General features: G+C 43.7%; 1 protein-coding gene across 2 annotated transcripts; it reads right to left on the bottom strand.

Moving 5' to 3' along the window:
* Positions 1–3255: 3255 nt before the first annotated feature.
* zbtb10 (zinc finger and BTB domain containing 10) lies at positions 3256–21378 on the bottom strand. Of its 2 annotated transcripts, XM_076105719.1 has the most exons (5): positions 20448–21377; positions 13396–14434; positions 9153–9209; positions 7057–7232; positions 3256–6380 (listed from the first exon to the last, which is right to left on the bottom strand). In XM_076105719.1, exons 1-5 carry the CDS (start codon positions 21120–21122, stop codon positions 6099–6101), a joined length of 2229 nt encoding a protein of 742 aa, XP_075961834.1. In that variant the 5' UTR covers positions 21123–21377; the 3' UTR covers positions 3256–6098. The 2 variants fall into 2 exon arrangements, with proteins under 2 accessions (XP_075961834.1, XP_075961835.1); XM_076105720.1 differs by lacking the exon at positions 9153–9209 and having other exon boundaries at positions 20448–21378.
* Between the last annotated feature and the right edge of the window lie 1220 nt (positions 21379–22598).

Raw genomic sequence — 22598 nt, 5'->3', positions numbered from 1 at the left:
TGCAGGCTTTCTGTCTAAAAATATTTGAAGTCTCAAGCCTCAAGACTTCCTCAAACTCCCTCAGGAGCCACAGAAGACATTATACAACAGTTTTCACAGGATCATCATGACAAACTAACTAACCGCTGTGTAAAAAAACCAGTGGAGCGCCCCTTTAATGGTGGAACAATGAGAGTTGATTAGACAGGAACAAAACAGTTCAACTGTATAAAACTGTAGCTCTGTCACATCAAAGTGAGTGTTAAAGCTGCTGTGTAAATGCAGGCCATGAGCAGTGCCGCATAAAGTTATCCTGCAGAGAACACTTTGCGCATGCAAGCTTCATTTGTCTCAACGCCGGTGCGGGGTGATAATAGACATCAGAGAATAATCTTCTCCGTTAATGTTTGCTCTCCTTTCGACCTCTGAGGGGCCTCGCTGTGAAGCATCGAGCCATTACACAGAACCATAAAGGGCCATTATGATGTGAAGGTGGAAACCACCCACAGACATACACACACAGACACACACACACACACACACACACACACACACACACAGAAACTTATTTTCCACAGGGGTTACCCTGTTGACAGGTGCAGCTGTGACCACATTATTACCTGTCTCTCCACCTTAGATGTTTTAATGTCCAACCCACCACACAGACCCCCCCCCACCGCCCCCGCCACCGCCGCCACAACGTCCCCTTACAACAACCAACACACACACTTGCACTATGCCGCCATCCGTTTAGCCCCGTCCCCATGGACGAGAGCTCCAGGAGCACCAGGGGAGAGAGAGGGGAGTGCAAACAAACTCACCCCAGGTCCGGGGCTCCGGTTTCAGCCTTCCGTCCGCCGTGGCTGGGGGGCCATGGGAACACGAAGCGCCAGGGGCCCTGTGTCAATAAGGAGCAGTGGTTCAACACAATGGGGGCCTGCCTGCAGACAACACCGCTGACAGACAACCACACAAAAGGGCCTGTGAATGGGAAGGAGGCTCATGCACACACACACACACACACACACATGCACGTGAACACACAGACACACATAGGAAAGAATAGAGCAGTGTGTGTGTGTGTGGTTGCCCACAAGGCCAATGTTTGATGACTGCTTCTGTGTGTGTACACATACACTCAAAGACACATGCCCATGCAGACATAAACACCCTGTAATATACTGAAGACTGTGCAACGTTTGAATTGACGGTACTGCATGTACCACAGAAAATCTGTGTGACAAACACAGATCTGAAGATTTTCCTTTTTATGCATTCTTTGCTTTTGTTTCAGTCAAAGAGCTCAAATTCACTGCATTCATTCGTTCAGATAAAACGAGATAAATTGTGACAGAAACATGGACCATCAGATACCTAATCGGTCCGTGTACACCAGTCTGTGCTCCTAAAGGAAGTTTTCATTCTTTTCATGCGTGCTTCGGAATAGGAAGAGCTAATCTGATTTCACACCGTAAATGTGTTTACACGACTACCTGAGCAGCACTGATGTTTGGCTGTATGTCTCTGATGTCTGAATATTATGATGTAACAAGTAATTAAAAAGGAAATACATCTGACAGATGTTTAGGTTTGGCCCTGCTGTCATATTGTGGAATATCTCTGAAACACTTTAGTGGCAGAGGACACATTTCATGTATATGGACTACTTGACACTTCAAATAAAGTTTTACGTTCAGCATTTTTAAGTCCAGACACTCACTTTAAATGGCCTCTGCTCTGTCACTGGTGCAGAGTGGACTCCAGTGAGAACAAATGAGCTTTATAATCCAGCATGGTTTTATAGAGACTTTATAAAACTATTAATTCCCAAAATGAATGTTTTCTGGGATTATTTATCCATGTATCCGTCTTGAAAGGAGTTATTGTTGTCGTTAGCCGTCAGATGACGACGAGGGCAAGATTTCTCCCAAGATGCATTGGGTTTAGTCGTCGGTGAATCGGAGGCTGTGTTTTGCTGACTTGGCATGTGTGCGTAAAGGTGCGTTCGCACCTTGGTGATCTCAGAGGCCACGCAAAATGGAAACGCTTACACCCCATCCTAGTGTCATGTAGATCTGTGCTTGTGCAGCACCCGACATACTGCGTGTAATATCGTGTGATAAATAATGTGCAGATTAGCTTTTGCGCACGTGAACAAGAAATAATAAACAAGTAATAAGAAATACATTCATTTGGCTTCTTAAAATGGGAAAGGGCAGGAAGTGACATCAAAAGAAAAGCAGCCTCATTGCCCTTAATGAATAACCAGGGCCTTGTATGGAAGCAGGACCTTTATATGGCCTTGTTCTTTGTTTTACATGCGGCTGTCTATACATAAACACACCACTCCTCTAGCTTATATTACTCACTCACCATCCAAAATAATTTAACCAAATTCTAAGCCAATGATCATTGGCTTAGAATCACTGCTTGTATTTGAGGATTCATACATTCAAAATAAATGTACATACAATTGTTACTGGCATACCAAATGTGTAAAGAGGAACATTCTTCCATCTCGTGGTCACACTGTGTTGACTGTTGGACAGTGCAGAAGAAATGTGAAGAGAAGTGCTGCCACCTGGTGTCGGCACAGACACAAAGCCAAATGAGGGTTTAGTTCTGAGTGTTAGCAGCAGATGGCAGCACTTTGGCCTTTAGAGAGAGGGGTGGGTTCATGGTGCTCTAAAACCTTTCTCTTATAACATCATTTCTGTGCAGGACTATCAGAGAAAATCTGATTTAATCTGATTAAGTGATGGAACATCAGAGGCTGTTTGATCTCTTTTTCTTATATATTCATATTCACATAATCACAACAGCTAATGCAGAAGTTAATTTTGCTCTCTGTAGTGTTTGAAAAATGATAATAATATAGAGCATGAGTTGTAACTGTAGACTAAATTGGTAGTTTTTTGTGCAAGTGTAGTCATTTTAAAAATTTGAGGACGAACATACCTTTTATGACGATATAAAACGACTGAAATGTTTTGACAGTTGGCTCAAATATTTTGCATAAAGACTCACAAAAATGAAAGAAAATTGAATTGATCAACTGAAAGCATCGTAATCCATTAACTCAATGCAATATTAGTTCAACTGGTTTTATACATAGAAACAACTGGTTCATAGTCTGAGCTGCATGTCTTTGGGTGGTTTTGGAGAGAAACGGTTTGCTGCTTCGAGTGTTAAATAGATGTGGAGAGAGAAAGGCTCGTTCTGACCATCATCAGAGGAGCAACGGGCTCACTGCAAGGAAATAAGTGGACACAAAGGTTAAAGCAATATCAAAGTTTTATTCTTAAAATGTAGTATAGAGAGGAACAGTAGTACAATTCAGACAGAAAAAGGGAGAATGTAGTCCCATCTTTGAAAACCTTTGATAAAAACGTAAAAAGAGTAACCTGAATTTGCTTTGTGTTCGGAGGGCACTGAGGCGCGGCCCAAGTTTTGCATCGCTGTTAAAGTTCGAGAGAAATTGAAAAATACAACCTTTTGCAACAGCGTAAAAAAATACAGCTGGGGAAAAAAAACCTCTGCTTTTAAATCTGTAGTGTTTTTGCTTCGTTTTTTGCGTTGTTTTTTTTTTTTTTTGTCCATATAACAAATACAGCATAAAATCTAAAATGATACATCATAGTTTTGAGTTTCATTCATTACAGTAAAATCAGTAGGATGGTATAGTATCAAAAGAACAAACAAGACAACAGGATGGTGTAATGAGCAAGCACACAGCGTGAACAGAGAGGAAGGATAAAGCTCACGGAAATAAACCACCAGGCCAGTAGGTTTGGAGCTGACCGTTAATGTGATCCATTAAGTAAATCCACTGGTTAAATAATATATTCTTCATATATATATATATATATATATATTTATATATATATATTTATCTCATATAATCTCCACATAGATATATATATATATATCCGTAACATAACCCCTCCCACAGTGATTTGAAGGTAAAAGTGACAGGAAGAGGCTGAATATCTCTACGACTTAAAATATATCTTCTTCCACTGAGAGTAAAGGGAGGTTACACATCTTCTGCATCATTAGCACATCACTGTATACTGTATACTCCACTGCATATGAACAGATACTGCTGTTCCAAGGTTTCAACCCGCAAAACAATCCGTGTTTCTTTAGAAAATATGTGCTTAATGAAATAACAAAAGGAGAAAAAGGAAACATCTGTGGAAAAAAGAAAAAGGACAAAATTAAACAAAAATATGTATCCAGGGTAAAGTGAATGATTCTGTAGCATAAAAACATTTTAAAAATCTCAACAAATTACAGACACGAGCAAGGATTCTCTACACTAAGCAAGTTTTCACCTGGCTTTTCTCATACAACAATAATTAAAAACAACAATTTTGGTTGGACAAATAGAAATTAACAGTCTTGATTGCATTTTGGAGTCAATATATAATATTAAATAACAAAAAACAAAATGTCTAATAAAAAAAAAAGTTGCGCATTGGAAGAAAGACACAACAGTTTATATAGTTCTATTCAGACCCGCTTTTTGGGGAAGCGAAGAAACATAAAATAAAAAAATGATTTTCATGAACACAAAAGTAAGTGCGTGTCTATGAGGCGCCATAGAGCTTCACTTCCTGTGGAACAAAGAGTTTTTCTACCTGGCAGACCAAAAGAAACAAAAACAAACCTACATCAAATCAAACTGGTGACATTGTGTTGAACTTTTACACATGGAAAATAGAGTTCTGTCAGACTTTAAAATCACACATCATGACTTTCTTCCCAACGTTCAAGTGATTCAAAATATATATTTATATAATGTATTTACTGTATAACTCAGTACCAAATATAAACAAACGTATACAGGTATTGATGTCCTCTTAGGTCCTTAAAATGTCAATTACAAGTACTGCCGGTAGTTCTACAAAATGGTATGCGCGTGTGTGTGTGTGCATTCAATAAAATAAAAAGCTTCAAAACAATGGCAAAGCATACCTGATAGTCGCCGTAGCACAACAGTGTTCTATAGTTTAAGCTGATTACATATGTATAACTGAGTCAGTTTAAGCTTCATGATTATAAACATCATTATAGCCTGTAGGTCCAGTATTCTGCGACAAGCATTACAGCACCAAACGTTTCGTCATTTGGCAAAATTCAAGCTTTAAGTGAAAGTCAAATGCTTTTGTTTAATAATAATAATAAAGTGTTACTGTGACGCCGTGATTTGTATAAAGCTAGCAATAACATTTCCCGTTGTACTTTCGCTTTTTTTTTTTTTATTCATCTTTTTTCCCGCTTAACAAAAAACCCTCACGTTGTCTCTCTCTTATATTTTTTCTCAGCGTATTCAGTAGTTTTTGCTTCCTGCTAAATCTTGGTGTGCGGTCTGTTTGGCACAATATCACAGCCCTCTTAAATTAATCATAAATATGGCCGTGATACTTTAGAGTCGCAAAACAGATTTTTTTGGTTCCAAGATTCGTACAGGGAAAGGAAATTTTTTTTTGAAAAGAATAATATAACATTTAGCGCATCTAAACTAGTTCTACAGAGCAAGTTAAAAATCTTCCTGTGGACAATAATGCTCTTCTTCTGTGTACTTCTACAAGCACTAAGCAGTAGACTTTCAGATTGTGCAGAAAGCAACACCTGCGCCTCCGCTCGCAGACAAAAACAACAAAAAAAATTAGCGATAAGACCATAATAACCTCTCTTCATAAATTAAATAATTAACATTTTGCTTTTCTTTTTTAGATTGATTGGCCTACCCCAACTCAAAAACTACATCATCACCCCTGCCCAACTCCCCCCCCCGAAAAACAGGAAATAAAAATACATCACCAAAAACCTGATTTATCATATTATTCGTGGATAGAATCGTTCTTTCGTGGGCTCTGGGCCCAGAGTTGGACACATTTAACAATAATAAAATCTGTACATCTTGGAGTTCCCACTACGAAAGCTTTTTTTGTTTTTTTAAATCCATCTCTTTGTCATATACTTGCACAATTAAGTAACCTCGAGGTTTGATAGCACTTTGGAGTTGATTGTTTACCAGCTAGTTTTTGTATACATATATATTAAACATCAACTTTTTTTGTTTGTTTCGTTTCTCAAGCGTGTTAAAATTCTTAGTCCTCGTCGGGGGCAGCACCAGCGTTGCCCTCGCCCCAATTTGATTGGTCGTTGTCGGTAGGCTCCTCCCCATCCAGGTCCTCCCCTTCCTCGCCCTCGAAGTCTTCGTCGCGAGGGAACTCCATGCCCTCCAGGCCCTCCTGAGTGGCCTGGTGCGAGTCAGCGCAGTCCGCACACACACCGTAGCGCCGCGAGCCGTGACGGATCCCGACGCTGGCTGCAAGCATGAAGATCTTCTTGCACACCATGCACTTGTACTTTTTGTCCTTCTTGTGCACCTGTAAGAGAGACGGGGAGTCAGGTGGGTTGCCTTTTGAAGTTTGGATCCACTGTTCCCTTTAACTATTCCTTTAAATCACAAGTTGAAGTCACATCGACAGTTTTTGGGGAAATACGCTTAAATGCTTTCTTGCCGAGTTCGATGAGAAAATTGATACGACTGTACACAAAATGTGAAGCTACCACTAGCAGAGAGTTAGCTTAGCATAGAGGGGAAGGAGGAGACACTTTGCTGACACCGCTTGATTTATAATCCATTTGTTTTGTACCACTTTGTGAAAGACTGAGGCTACATCCACACTACTACGTTTCCATTTAAAACCGGGGTTTCAGCATCGTATACTAGCACGCCTGAAAACCAATATCACATGACTATTGACAGTCATAAAATGGAAACCTATCAGTGTGGATGTAGCCTGAGATACTACATACATTAAAAAATTTGATATCATAGCCATAAATTCCTGCTTTTAAAAATACCTCACTCCCTCTCCCGAGGCAAAAAGCTCCCAGACACAAACCACGAGGTGGAGTGCAAAGTGCAGTTAGTTTATTTATTGAGATCCCCATTAGCTACTGTACTGCAACGGGAGCTACTCTTCCTGGGGTGAGGCGGGCACAAGATGGTGGATGCACATCACATGGTTGGTCTAAAAGAGAGGAGAGGGGACTCACCAGGGAATGTCTCTTTACGTGCTCGCGGCGGGTGAACAGCTTGCCACAGATGTCGCAGCTGAAGGAGCGCACGCCCGAGTGGATGATCAGGTGCCTCTTGAGCGTGCGCCGGTGCTTGGCGATGTAGTTACAGTGCGGGCACTTGAGCTTATTGAGGGCTAGGTGTGCGGTCTCACCTGGTTAGAGGTAGAGAGAAAAGACATGCAGAGATTTAGTAACATGTTTTAGTTTATCGTAGAATTACAGCTTAAAAAAAAAAAAACACAGCCATGGTTTGTTCTTTGAGTTTCAATTTGACTGGAAGAACAAACTGGAAATCGGAGAAGATATTGATCATTCGTTTGCATCTATAGATCCTCTAATGAGAGAGGACCAATATCCTGTTTATCAAATCACAGAGTTAGATCGCAGTAGCCATTAGAGAGAATAACACACCGCAAGCTGATGCATCACAAAAAAACCTTTAGTCAGAGTTTGTTTAACTGATCACTGTGGCAGCTACGTAAACTTCCCGATCAGCTGTGTGCTTGTTTCCAGTCGACTCCGGGTTTATACTAGCAGTGAGTGTGAAGACAACTTGGATCTGCCGCCGTACTACATCGACATAATAAAGCAGTTTGGTGGAAGATAACTTGAGAAATCAGCATCGTCAATGTAACGGTTGTGACCGCAGCTGGAATGCTTTTTCAAAAAAAGAGGTAAAACTAATAATGTGATGACTTAAACTCATTAAATTAAACTTTACATGAACCACAATACTGTAATTCTACAGCAACGTTCTGCAAAACTGTTAAAGTGCTCACGATTCTGGACATCAAAGACAATAATAAAACACCACCTTCCTGCATCCTCCATCAATCCTGACCACTACACGACATAACGCGAGGATGATCACGTTTCTTTATTTCAGAGTCTCAAATAAATCAAGACGTCCTCACACCAGCACCGTCTCCATTAACCCTCTCTGGATGTCTGTGCCAAGAAGCTACTGAGGACAGCTGGGCTTCCAAATAAATAACCAATGTATTGATTTTGAAAAGACTCCAAACAGAGTGGATGGTCTTCAGTGTTGAGTGAGTGAGTGGAGGGGGGGGGGGGGGGGGACAAGGCCGAGCCTTTTGTTTGAGCACACAACAGAGGAGTTGTTACGGCAGGTTGCTAAGGGGAGTAGTGAGGAGGAAGGGTTGATGAGAGAAGCAGGTCACCTGTCTCTGTGTGTGTGTGTGTGTGTGTGTGTGTGTGTGTGTGTGTGTGTGTGTGTGTGTGTGTGTGTGTGTGTGTGTGTGTGTGTGCGCGTGCGTGCGTGCGTGCGTGCGTGCGTGCGTTACACCTTATGGATTTTCACTCTCTGGCTTTACAAATACAATGCAGACGAAAATATTCTTGAGCAGTTCTGAATTTGAACTAAATATTTATTTAAAAAAAAAAAAAAAAAAAAAAGGTATTTTTTTAATATACTATAATTATATGGTTGTAGATACAACCTTGAGGACCATTCTGAACCCCAAAGCTGCTTTACCACCATCTTAGGTCGACATTTTTCCAGGTATGAGAAGCTACTCCGTTGCCTTTGTGCAATGAATTGTGGGAAAGTAGTGTCAATCAACAGCACACTTAAACATCAGGTGTTTCTTCTGTATGCATGCTGTCAATTTTGAGTATTCTTCATTTTCACACTCTGCATACTAACATACATACTTATAATTAGTGTGTAGTATTGAATTAGGACACAAAGCCTTGTGTACTGTAGACAATGACCGTCTACTTCTGAGACACACTGGCTTCCCCGCCACCCAAATGATTCAAATCTATGATTTTTGGCCTATATGAATACAATCGGCTTCAACCACTCATTTTCTATATTTTGTAAATATATTGACATGAGGATAGCACGATCATTTAGTGCAGCAGGGTCATGCAGGTCCATTATGCATTTATAACCACAATTATAAAACAGAAACAGTGTGTTCGTCTGCTGTCGTATTCAAGGAGAACTACTGACTGGACTGCCCACACTCAGTGGAGAAGATGCATTTTAGTTAAAAGATTTAAAGTCTCATTGAAGCAGCATTAGTCTAGAGAGAGCGGCTTCTTACCATTCTCCCAGGACTCCCCTTGCTGGATGATGCTATACTGGATCTGATTGGCCAGCTCTGGGAAAGGGGGAGGGGGGGGAGGGGAGGAGAGAAGCGAGATGGAGAAAGAGAGATGAGAGGTGGCTGGGGGGGGGGGCACACCTCACAACGCCCTGTGTACACAACTAACCACCCCCCACATGGAACAATGGAAGTTCCAGTTAACAACGTAGGCAAACACACACACACACGCACGGGTCCCTACTATATGTAAAGCGGTGTGTTCCCCAGGCCGGGGCAACAAACTATGGTGTAACCAGGGCTCCAGCAGGGAGGGGGTTAATTAGAGTAGAGCCCTCACTCCGGCTCAGCTTACACTCAGCTTTTGTAAGCACTTGTGTGGGAGCACCTGTGTGTGAGTGTGTGCGTGTGTGCGTGTGTGTCCGGTTCCTCCAGCATCAGAGCTTGGAGCCCATTAAAGACACGCCCCTGCGAGTGCGTGTGTGTCCATTCTCCCTGGGTCAATATTTGGAATAGTGAGGACAGCCCCAGTGCATTAGAGTGGATTAGGGAGTGAAGGGACTGCCCATGGTCGGCTTTGCACCTCGAAGGGCTCGGGGAGGTTATTGTGCGTGGGTGTGCACACTTCGACAGACTAGCGTGTATGCAAATGTGTTTCACCTGCTCCGCGTGTCGGTGTGCAGCACGCACCCTTTCAAACAATCCGACAGTGTAGCTTGGAGAAGACCCAAGAATTTATTGGCCACGAGTGTTGACTGTGGGCTCAGTGTGGTTAGAGCAGACGGCGATGGCAAAGTACTTATATCGTGGAAGCCAGCCTTCACTTTCAAATGTTATTTTCCACACGACACAGAGGAGCATTCCTGTCACTCTGTAAACTACCTCCAATTGTTTCAGACAGTTTTTCCGGCAAAAGGAGAGATATATGATGGATAAAACCTCTAAAAAGTGAAGGTTTTCTGCTATTCCCCGTCTTAGAATACCACCATGTGGGCTACTACGTTTCCATCCTCGGAGCATGACAGCACCTATCAAACGGAAGCAAAATGAAACCCAAACGAGTGACATCACTGTGGGAAACTGGGACAGCTCATACTGGTGGCTCATAGGCTCGGACAGAAATATGCAAGCCGGCTACGACTAATCGGGTAAGAGGGCCGTCTAGTTTCAGAGCGAGCGTCTCACAACCAGAGGAGGAGGATTTGGTGCCTCGTCCTGATAAACCCTTTCTAGTGTCTCCTGCAAATCGCACACAGTCTCATTTTTTTTTTGCTTTGTGAAGCAATATTTTGTGAAGGCGTAACTAACATTTTAGACGTCATGTGACACACGTATCCAAAGAGAATCGCAACAAATGAGCACCGTGTGCAGCATGAGACGAGAGGCTGTGGGAACAAACTGAAAGCTTTTTGGCAAATGACTTTCAGCCCATAAATGGTACTTGACCATCTTTTCATGTACGTTCCAGAAGATGTAGACTGAAAATGGGCATTAATAGTTGGGTGCTCTAATGCTATAAGTACAGTAGACTCCATGACACCTGTAAACAAGTGCAGAACATTACATACACACCACTGAGTCCCACTTCTTGCAAAGTAAAGAAGTCCTAAAACATGATGGCAGGGCTACACAGCTTTTGCGGTGTGGAGAAAAATATGAATACTTGAATATGATATTAAGCAGCTTTCACATAACCCACGGAGACGTTACCTACAGATAACAACTATGTCAATGAAAACGCTCGGCTAAAAAAATGTCTTCAGATTTAAAAACTGATGGACTCGATGCAGATTGAGGCATGAGAGCTGATTATGTCCTCACAGAAACATTCTGTTTGGCCTCCGTCTGTCTCACTTTGTCTTAACAGATGGACAGAGGGAAACGTATTAAACAAGTCATATACGCAGTACGAGCTCACTGATAAACAGCCCACAGAAATGAATGGAACTTCACCATTTGTTAATATTTCTGCTGCGCCAATTATTCATTATTAGTGGCTAAATAAAGGTAATGTGTTGCCTATTGCTGCCTCAAATTCACCACCTCTCACACATTTTAAACAACAGAGAGACACTTTTTTTTACAATTGTATGCCCTTACAGAGGCCAAGTATTCACAGATCTATATTTAAACTGTTGACACTACACTGTGAGAGTGAATGAATGGATTGTTGAACACAGAACTATCATTTCAGGGTAAACAGTTTCCTTGAAACCTTTTACTGTGACTAACGGCCTACTTGAAGTCTGAACCATATCTTCACTTGGAAACTTGGTGTACATTAAGTAGAGACACGGAGCTAAACAACACAGCTCCTTGACGAGGGGAAGGTTGGAGAGTTAGCACGCCCTGCAGACAAACTAACTGAGGGCCTCTCCAGGCTATTACAACACCCTGGATCACTTTGTGCACACATTAATGAAGAGCCATAGGAGGAGCCAGAGGCACTAAGAGCATTCAAGTGCATTTAGGGAGGCCTGTGGGGAAGAAATGTTCCCTCTGCTTTCTTCATTTTCCTTATTAGAGACGGCTTCTCTCCCTCTTGCGCACACAAAAATGAAGTTCTCTCTCTCTCTCTCTCTCTCTCTTTGTGCCTCAAAACCGTCCCCCTCCCTCCCCCTGTCCATACCACTCCACTTAATATGTGATATCATTACGGTTACATGGAGTGCCCCGCTTAATGGGGCCAACAGAAGGAGATAGCTGGAGCTGAGAGAAGAGATTACTAAGAGCGCCTCACTGTATGCGTGTGGATGGGACGGACGGAGCGATGGCTAGATTACAGGGCAGGAAGTGCAAGGTATCGAACAAGTGAAGGGAGAAGATGAAAGTTTTATCAAGCCAGATTTAAACATTCATTGATTGACGTTTTCGCATACTGCGTGTACTTTTAGGATACCGATGTGAACCATTAAATAGCTTCAGGACCATTGATTTGGGTTTAACCATTTAAAACGTCTCAGCAGCGCTGTGGACGCACAAAGCACTGCAGGTGGGCGTGATTCTTGTTAGCGCCCCCCCCCCGCGCTGGAGTGATTAGTGGCGATCATGGAGGAGGGACTCACTTCTTGGCTGTGCACAGCAGGTTAAAAGCTAATTATACACACATATCCTATTAAGTGTAAAAGCTTGGCACTGATCGAAACCTGAAAATCCATAACTTTTTGCAGCGTGATCAATACTTTGATCCACGTGATCATGCCAGTGATTCCCACAGCTGAGCTTGTATTAGCATCAAATCTGTGAACATGCATGTGACGTGATTAGATACGTCACTATATGGTGACCGATGACTCATTTAAATGAGGCAATGCTGCCACCAAGTATCAAAAGGTGCGACCGTCCAGTGCTGGATTAAAATTCGGCAAAACGTTAGAGGCTGGAAGACGACAAACAGAGGATCAAATACTGAAGCCACGTGACCGATCAGGGTGATCCCCCCCCCCCCCCCCCCGGTGGGTAGATCATTACAAATGCATGATGTGAGGACCGGCATTGCTCAAATCTATTAAATAATTGTAAATACACCGTTTTTGCCAAAATATCAAATATTGGTGCAGCCATAAAAACAGTGTCTCAGTTTGTGTTTTAATTTAGCTTCAAGTAAACGTCGGAACGAGACGAAACCGAATCTCACAGTAGTCTCAGTGTTTAGAGGTTAAACTGATGGCGGAGAGGGCGGGGCATAAGGCAGAGAGGCATCCGGCTAATGATGCCAACTGGTTATTATGTCCCCCCCCCACTAGCAGTAGCTAAAGGCCAGGTTTGCAGACATTATTGCAATGCACAGAGTTAGATACAGTAGTTAGTTGAGGTGAAAGCTGAGCACATCTGCAAGCCAAGCAAGCAGTCACGCCTTTCAAACATAAACGCAGCAGTAAGTAACTCATGCCCGTCACATTATGGTTCATAACTACCGTACGCCACAGCTGAATGCTCTACGCTGGGGCACAACATGCAATACAGAGGCCGCGATTATTGTGTCTGAGCAGAGCTTTCCGTACTGTATGTAGGAAAATATTATATTTCCATATCACACATAGAGTGATTCACATTCAAGGGATTAGAAGTCACAGACATTCTGCATGCACCTCTTCCTTAAAAAGGGAGCCTCTTCCTATGCGTGACTAATAGGAATAAGAATTTCATGAGTTAAAAGATATTCATATGTTATAAAGGGAAAGGACTTAGGAGGGGTTGCGAGAGTGTGAAGCGTGTTCAGACGTTCACATGTGTGTCGTACCAGCATTTTCGGAGAGGGAGGAGAAGTCCTCTCTGGGGTAGGAGGCAGAGGGCTGGATGAACATCCCCTCGTCAAATGCCTCCTCGTGCTCTGGTGGAAAGTTGTACACAAAACGCTTCGTGGTGGTCTGTTTTTTCCTCCGTCCGCTTCCTGCCGCGGCGTCCGGTGCTTCTCGCTTTATTGCTGCGGGTGCTGCTGCGGGTGCTGCTGCGGCGCCGCCCGTGTCTGGCTCGTTCCAGACAAACACCTGGCCACTCGCCGACCGCGTGTCATTGGTCTCTGCTGAATCGGACGAGTCGTCGTTGTGGTGGGTCCAGTTACCAGAGGCTCCGGGGGTCACCAGGGCACAGCCCTCGCCCCTAACCATTGTCACCTCTATATCGCTGCTCTCATCCTTCACCCTGCCACCTTCGTCTTCTTCGTCCATCGCTTCCTTTCCTTGATTGTTGCTGGCCTTGATCGACAGCTTCGACAGGATGCTTGTGGCCCAGAACTTGCTTGGCTTGCGGTCCAGCCCTCTGTGGCCCTCTTTGGACACCGTCTGCCTCTTGTTGTAGTCCACCACCACAGAATCGGGGGCCTCCTGCTTGATGCTGATGTTCAGGGCGTCCTTTATAAAAGCCCTACATGAATGTACAACCTCCGACATTTGGAGGAAACTAGCGACAGACATCACCTCTATGGCATTTTGGCTTGTGAGCAGCAGATTCCCAGAGTAGAGAAAGTCGAGGATAACGGCGACGCCCTGCACAGCAGCGACATCCAGGTATGTGACCGTGGCCTGGTCCTGGGCCTCGGCCTTGGTCAGACAGTAGAGGGTTTTGAAGTAGCGGCTGCCCGCCACCAGGATGTTCTTGTGTGCGCGGAACACCCGGCCCGAGACGACGATGTTGACGTCGCAGAGGATGCCACTTTTGCGTTGCTTGTCCAGCTCCTGGAGAAGCTGGTAACAGTAGGAGTTCTCATTGGTCTTGTGGCGGTAGTCGTCCTCTGAGCAGTTAGTGGAGGTGCTGCCGTTGTCCGAGGGCCTCACCGTCTCCTTTTACATGAAAGAGAAGAAGAAATAATATTGAAGATGTGTGTTGCAAAAGTACCCGAAAAACGTACTTGCACACAAAAAATATATGTTTCCTCCTTGTAACTCTGTGAATAAACACGCACAACACCCTCGGGGCACCGGGCGTGCACTGTCCTAAGGGTGGAACAGGTTTGACAGGCTTCTGGTACGGAGGAGTTGGGAATGAAGCAATGAAAGGCGTGTTACCTATTATTTTTAGGCTGGGTAGTATTACCTAACCCCCTAATCAAGTCCTTCTCTCCATTACATTTAAACTGCCAGTCCTAACACAAAAAACTAACATATAGAAAGGGAATATGTTTTAGTACAAGCCATTGTAATTAATTGATTTGTTGTAGATTTTTAATTAATGATTTCCTCCTTTTCCAGAATGTATTTAGACAACCCCATGTGTCAAAACTGGCAACATTTTCAGTCAATCAAATGTTCAAAACAACAGCGGCGACTCCTCAAATGACAAAATGTCTTGTAGAGAAAACCTAAAGCCCACTGTAGAATATTTTAACCTATTAAATTCCATTCACGCTGTCCAACCAAAATCTCAGCATGATGCCACTTTGCAACAGCATTTGTTCAGGTATCCAAGGCAAAATAAATCTAAATACACAGAATGCAAGGGACATCATCTGTGGCTATATTCATAGACTTCTATGACCACTGTCTACCAAGAAATATCTTTTGAGGATTCTATTTCCTTTTTAGCGACAGAGAGGAATTTGTTTCGTTTCCCAGGAGCATAATCTTAAGACTCTGAGACAATGATTAATGACTTCACGATCCAATTTGGCTTAGGTTATCACCCCCAAAACTAGATTAGAAGATATTTTTGGCAAGATTCAAGATTCTAATACACATTCAGCACAATAAAATTCCCCCTTTCTTTGTTATTTGGAAGCTATATGTAATAATAATAATTAGACCTTGAGGAAGGCCGACTAATGTCCGAAGCAGGACACACCGTGGCTGTAGGACGGGAGGGGAACTGGCAGAAGCACAGAACACTCCCCCCCTCCCCCCCTGCTCCCCCATAACAGGGCAATGGGCCAGCCTGGTACGGAGCAGAGAAGAGCATTTACATGTGTAATATGCATATACGCTTGCATACGCACTGACAAAATACACAGCCCAGTAAAAAACTAAAATTGTACGAGTAGAACTCCACGTTTTATTTCTACATTTAAAACACATACCCACACATGTGTGGCCTCATACATCTAGGGCTCATTTTTAGAATTGCACAGCAGATGTCCTAATCCAGAATAATTCACATAGCTCGAGCCCGGCATTTTTGCCCCCGCCCACCACCATTTCTGCTGCGCACACATGCATGCACACTCACAACCACACAGAAACCAAGCTGCCTACACGTACACACAGCTGGGGTTTCAGCTCGAGTAATTCAGATTAAATCCATTTCTCTGGAGGTCCCCACCCAGCCCCCCCACCGACCCCTACTCCCTCCACACTGCAGTGCTTGTCCTGGGCACACAGGACAGTATAGGGGGGCTTATCGTCCTCTGCCACAGCTGGAGGGAAGAGATGAGATGGGATGAAATCAGGGGCAGAATGGATGAGCTATAGGGAGCGGGCAAAGTGAACGTACTTTGCAGGCTGGACGAAATAAACAGGACAGAAAATAATAGAAGAAAAGAGCCGAATTGTAGAGTTCAGAATCAGAGTTGATAGAAATAGGTGTGAAAAGAAGATGAGAAATGGTTGGAGAATAAAAGAGAAAAGAGTGATAACTCACGTACAAAGAAAAGAGAGAGTGAGAGCATGAGGCAGAGATTGAGAGAGAGACCTTGAGCCTCAAGAAGAAGGGCGGAGGGAAAAATGTGGAGCAGAGAGGAGTTGGGTCACCCCATTTTAGCCTTCACAATAGCCCGTGTTCTCCCTGAGGCTCATTGTCCACTCACTGTAGGCCTTTGTGAAAGGGTTTCAGCACTCACTCTCTTATTACACAGCAGCTCCCACTCGCAAGCATAGAAAAGGAGCCGGAGTGCGTGTGTGGGTGAGACGAAAAGGATGGGGAGGGAGAAGAAAAACTATTCCATGATATACACATCAAAGCCTCTGGAGGGGCATGGTCATCATGTCGAGTGCTGTGGTGGAATATATTGACGGGGTGAAGGGCAGGAGTGCAATCACAACAATAGGTGCTGGATACGCTACCAAGTGAGATTACATGCAGATTTTCCTGTTTTGCTTTTGTCCATCGCTCTCGTCTTTTGAGAGGTTTTTAGAGCAAACACGCTGGCCGAATCGTGAGATGAAAACAACTTCAAACACAGTCAGTAGACGGTGAAAAAAAGAGCAAATATGTTGTAAATTTAGCAAAAAAACAAGTGCTTTCAGACTTGGTATTTGTAGTCTCATTTTATAATTTCAATTTGCCCATCCCACCCCCAAACCTCCTGACTCCCCACAGCTTTTATCCATTACACATAGCAAGGCAATAGGCCAAAGAGGTAAGACTTTGCCTGGCATTTCTGATACAAGCTCTGTGTGTGTGTGTGTGTGTGTGTGTGTGTGTGTGTGTGTGTGTGTGTGTGTGTACTTATTCGAGTCAGGTTAGGACAGCCTGGTACTGGATAAGTTGCACCATACTGGCCTCATCAGCATCCTTTCTCCAGATGTGCCACGTGTGAGCTGGGAGCTTAGAGAACCAGCAGACCAACCCTGCACAGCAGATGCTGGAGGCAAAACCAGCCTGAGCCATGAGAGAATGTGGGGACAATATCAACCTCCCCCAGTTGTGACGTGGCTAGGGTTTTTATTTGAGCCAGAGATGGTAGGGGTGGAAGAATGAGAGTGCAAGAGGGTGCTGGGAAACAAAAATGGATGCTTCAAAATCTACGGTGAATGGCCAATAAGAACAGATTTACAGGTGGATTAAACAAACTAAAGATGGCCGCAAAGTCAAGCTTATTGAAGCGCTGGCGTCAGTCAGACACACCTCTGACGGATCATGTGATACAACACTGTCCCCATGAAACATAATGACCCACTGGAGACAGTTTTTGTTTACTCTTTTACACACACACACACTTGCCTCCAACCCCTGACTTGTCTACCCCCCACCCTCTATCAATCCAGTCCCATGACCAGCCCTAAGGCCGTATCCACCGGTCCTTCGCTAACTCCCTACATCTACTGTACCACCCCACCCCATCGTCTGTACCCAGATGCCAGAACAATACTGCAGTGTGTGTTTGGCCCAAGGTGTGGGAGGGCTGCACTGAGTGTCTCCCAGCCTCCTAACAATGCTCTGACAGAAGAGGCAGAGATGGGGGGGGGGGGGGAGAAAATGAAGGGGAGGGTAGAGTCACTGACAAATTCAACAAGAAGAATTCTCCCTCTGGCTCCACCCCACCCCATTCCCCTGACCTGTGGCCCCCAATAAACATCCCATCTTCTGGCAGACACCAGAACGCCATGGGTGGGTCCCAATTCCCATTCGGGGGGACTCGCTCTAAACAATAAGTGAGATTGTCTTGACTAAAATGAGGGGGTGAAATAACTTGTAACGATCCAGAGTATCTGAAAAACATTTGTTGAATATTGCAGGAGTTTGGTGAACAGGTGTCTGTATTACAGATGGATTTTTATTTAAAAAGTAGAGACAAGAAAGCACTTCAGTGGATGAGAGAGAAATAGTTTATGGAGAGGCTGGATAAAGAGACAACTGAAAATGAAATTAACTTTGTGTGGTAATTATGCAACGTACCTGTATATGTATATGAAACATATGTAGATAAGAGTTCTCCCCTGTGTGTGATGTTGATATACTGAAGATTACTCTGTTACAACCGATGTGGGTTTGTCACATAACCTTTTACCCATTTGTGAACAAAGGGAAAAACTAATTAAATTGACTTCTATAGATCTCAGATATGTATCAAATTTGATCGAAGGGAAACAATGGTCTACTTTTGCCTCATCCTAACCTCTTACAAGTGAGCAGAGGGAACAATTTGAGCACAAGACAGCATCTAGAGAATTAAGGACAACGGCCCCCTTTCTCCGAGGAGACCCACATTTACCACAGCTGCCCTGGTATGCTAGAGCTAATCAAGTTAGCTTTAACGAATGCAGCAGAGGCCTGACTAACAGCAGGAATGGGTGAATAGAACAAGACGTTGACTCATAACATAATTCCCCTTTAATGTACTGCTTCACAATACTACCTCGCTTAACATAAACTGCTGCTCATTATTTCAACAGCACTGTATGTATGTATATATATATATATATGAGGATTACAGTTATATTCAAAAGGCAGAGACGAGAGGAAAAATCTAATCTGAGGAAATCAAAAAGTATGTCAATGAAATCATTTCCAATAACGCAGCACTGGGCCTTTATTGTCCCAGCTCTATTCTACACGAGGACATGGATTGGATAACCTCTCAGTGTCTGGGGTCCTTGTTGCTAAGGAGAAGCCACATCAAGCCCCTAATCCACCGTTACAGCCCTCCTTACCAATTAGAGATGTGCACAAGTTAGATCACTTTAAGTCATTCTGATTAGTGATTGCGTGTGCAAAGGAAGGAACTAAATGTAGTAGTGCAATCCTCTTCGCTCACAAATTAGAGTCCAATAGCACCCGGCTCTTAATTCCCCTGACAGCCCAGACCATTGTCAGGTAGGAGGTTGTGTGTGGAAAGGAGCAAAGGAACAGAAGTAACACATGGTTTTATTTTTCTCTTCTGAATAAGGATTGATGGCAGAAATGCCCTTTGACACCAGATTGTTAATGCAAATATGCACTCCCTGTTTTTACGAGGTCTCTGAAGGAGTACTGTAGAAACGTTGCCGACACTGCAATCAAAATAATGAACCAATAAAAAGACCTCATGCACGTCAATAGACACAGTTCCAATATGGTTGTTTTGGATTATAAGCAATCGATGTACTGATACCGTCAATACCTTTATACCTCAAGCTTGGGGTAAAAACAGTCTCCATTAATTCAGAAATACGTAAGTGACAGAGTCGGGTGATGCCGTGTCATTCCATTTACTGACATCTATTTCACTAATTCATGTCTATTCATGTGGGCCAGGCGAGCTGTCAAGGCTCCAGGCAACTTGATTTACTCTCCTCTTGTCCAGCCCTGCAAGTGACACCATGTATGGATTTTGGGGGGGTCATTCTAGCACAATGCCTCTAATTTAGCTCCCCGAAAGGGAGGAGGTGGAGGAGGAAGAAATGCACCAGAGGTCACCCGGGACTGAAGCCAGGAGGACGGCATGATGAGAGGCCAAGAGGAGGGGGAGGGAAGGGGTGCGGTTCCCCAAAGGCTGCTAGGGTCGAGCCCTTGCTATTGTGTGACCTCTAGCAAGCTAGCAATCAAGACAGTTGCAACAAAAGAGTTTGCTGTACTTCGTTACATTGTGTGCATCTTTTTAAATAAAATAGTCCACAACACTTACACTTTTTCTTATTCTTTATTACTTATTAGGTAGTTCAAAACGATTTAAAGTTGTGTGACATGCAATGAATGCTTCATTCTGAACAGTCTCCTGTGTGATGGTAGCAAGCAGGTGTCACACTGGAGGTTTGTAACTTGCCTGATAAGTTGGCAGACACTTTATTATGGACGGCAACTGATTTGGAGAGATTTGTGTCACTCACGCTGATAAGTGGTTTTGGGTCTTTTCACCGTTCAATACCAGTTAGTCGGCTTTAGCCTCGTTAGGAGCTTTCAAACACCGTCTCTGCTCACCTACCTCCTGCTACAGCAGAGCTACGAGCGGCTAAACTAGCCGTTAGCTCAGGTTAGCCGGCTGATGCTAGCCAATCAGCCAGGAGAAGGGATTGTGAAGATTAAGTAAAAGCCTATTCTCGCCTTTCGCTATGTTTGAGAAGTTGTAGAAACTAGTCGTCGTTAGTGACAAACAAAAACAGACTTCGACACAGTGAAACATGTGCGACAGGTATATAATGTTATAGGTAACGAGGCTAACGTTACCTGTTTGGTGGGGTCGTTCCTCCCGTGCTCGGACGACAGGTGATGTCTCAGCAGCAAGGCCCGCTTGTAGTTGCGACTGCCTTTGACAAGCTCGTCGCTGTTTTTAGTGGCAATGTTGTGACACCACGAACAGGACATAAGTCCCGTCTCCTGGCAGAATTTGAGCCATGGGAATTCTTGCAGCCACTTAGCGTGGAATAACGAGTGTTTCTGAAGCAGCGTCTTCGGTCTCATCTCTACCCCAGATTTCCTGGATCCCGACTCGCCCACAATAGTCGCACCGCTTCCCGACTCTTGGCCGTCCTCGTCAGCGTCGTTGGGACAGTTTCCCTCCGTCAAGCTGTTCCCGTCCTCCGCTTCCACTGAGCCGACACGGTCTTCGCCGTCCCCGGCTGCCGAGCTGCCCTCTTCCGGGTCCTCTTCTTCCTCCTCCGCCTCGGGTTCCGTGCTATCGCTGACAGACCCAGCGCCCTCCACTCTCTTCTGCGATGATCCTTTAGCCCCCAGATCGCTGTCCTCCTCTTGATCCGGCCTGTTCCCGTTAAAATGTCGGTCTTGACAGGCCGGGGCCTCCCAGCTGTTATGGTTCCCCCCACCGATACCGCTGGAACCCGTTAACCCAGCTAATCCAGCTCCTCGGAAAGCCAGCGACCTGCGGTTTCTCTCACCGGACATTTTTCTTTAATATATATTAGAATCACTTTCTCAACAGCAGTCCACCTCCGACACAAAATATATTTAGAAACGATGTATTGTCCGGAAGAGATGGACTGTCGTCGTTGCCTTTTCTCCGCTTTTGGCCCTCCCGGTGAGAGAATGTAGGTTATGCGGAAATAAATAAAGGTTTTAAACGCATAATGAATTTCAGGGTTCTCGCTGCGTCCGCGCAGGCCCCGCAGAGGTCGAATGGCAACGACTTTCTTCCCCACAATGCACCTCGACCAGAGAAAGGGGGGCTGGAGAGGGAGGGGGCGGCATTTAAAGGAAGATGGGGATCTGTTGATCAGCGAGGGGTCTTTTGTTTTTGGAGGCTGCACCCATTTTCTGCGAGCTTTATATCTTTTAGACTTTTCTTGTCTCCTCAGCCCGTACGTGCTGACTCGTGTGCCCCACTTTAGCCCTTTGCTAAACGACATTACCATGCTAGTGTTATAATATTTATTGAGGAAGTCTATAAGAACTTGTAGTCTGTCTATAGTACTTTGTTGAATTTAATTTAATTTAATTTACAATATATATGTATAAAATAAATAATAATAAATAATTAAATAAATATGTATGAATATAAAGATCTGTAAAGCATTGTATATCTGTGTAATGATATATGTGTGCATAAATTGTGATATTTAATTGAAATAAAAAAAATGCTTAATATTAACACTCCATTAAAGTAATACTTTTTTTTCTGAGACCAGAGCATAAAGCATAATATAGAGTGTATGTCACCATATCTTAGTTTATAGTATATGTGCTGTTTCTATTTCTCATCATGGGATATATGTGTTAAATATTAAATAAATATTGACAGGTATAATATAATAATTAAACTTGTGTGATGTTAATGAAGTCATGTGATGATGTGTGATCATGAAGATGTGTAATTAACAACCTCTGGAGACCAGCGAGATGTTCTAGCCTAGAGTAAAGTATTCTAACATATCAACACATACCTTGAGTTTCTGTTCCCCAAAGATCAGGTCCAGCAGGTGGCCCTCTTTCATGAGAACGTCTCTCTCTCTCTCTCTCTCTCTCTCTCTCTCTCTCTCTCTCTCTCTCTCTCTCTCTCTCTCTCTCTCGGTGTCTCTCTCTCTCTCGCTCTGTGTGTATGTGTGTGTGTGCGCGCAATGCTTGACATAGTTGGATATAAAGTTTCAATTCTCTCCAATTAAGGGCTTTGCACATAGTGTGTGAACAAGAGTGGGATTTAACCCTTCAGTCTGTGGATTTAACCCACGTTTTGACTACAATAAAGTGGGGGTTGTATTCCACCGTAATGGTTAAATTCCCATGTGGGAAATAAGGCGTGTCGTGTACAATTAATGTATCTATTTCTTGCTCCAGTTCATACAGCGTTGGCTATCAACTTGACACAAACACCGGAATACATTTTAGAAATGAAATTCCCATGCACTGAATAGGACAGTGTATGTC

Source organism: Anarhichas minor, unplaced genomic scaffold (genome assembly GCF_050575085.1).
Source record: "Anarhichas minor isolate MPS153535 unplaced genomic scaffold, ASM5057508v1 ptg000033l, whole genome shotgun sequence".
In the NCBI taxonomy this organism is placed as follows: domain Eukaryota; kingdom Metazoa; phylum Chordata; class Actinopteri; order Perciformes; family Anarhichadidae; genus Anarhichas; species Anarhichas minor.
This window is presented reverse-complemented; position numbering and strand designations above follow the sequence as displayed.

What these genes read in the sequence shown, in the direction of transcription:
- zbtb10 (XM_076105719.1), bottom strand. Translation starts at nt 21,122, where the DNA reads ATGTCCGGTGAGAGAAACCGCAGGTCGCTGGCTTTCCGAGGAGCTGGA. An exon ending in CTCCCTCTCCGAAAATGCTG is followed by an intron (nt 9,210 to 13,395) that starts GTACGACACACA and finishes CCCCTTTCCCAG; the next exon opens with AGCTGGCCAATCAGATCCAG. An exon ending in ACGTAAAGAGACATTCCCTG is followed by an intron (nt 6,381 to 7,056) that starts GTGAGTCCCCTC and finishes TCTCTCTTACAG; the next exon opens with GTGCACAAGAAGGACAAAAA.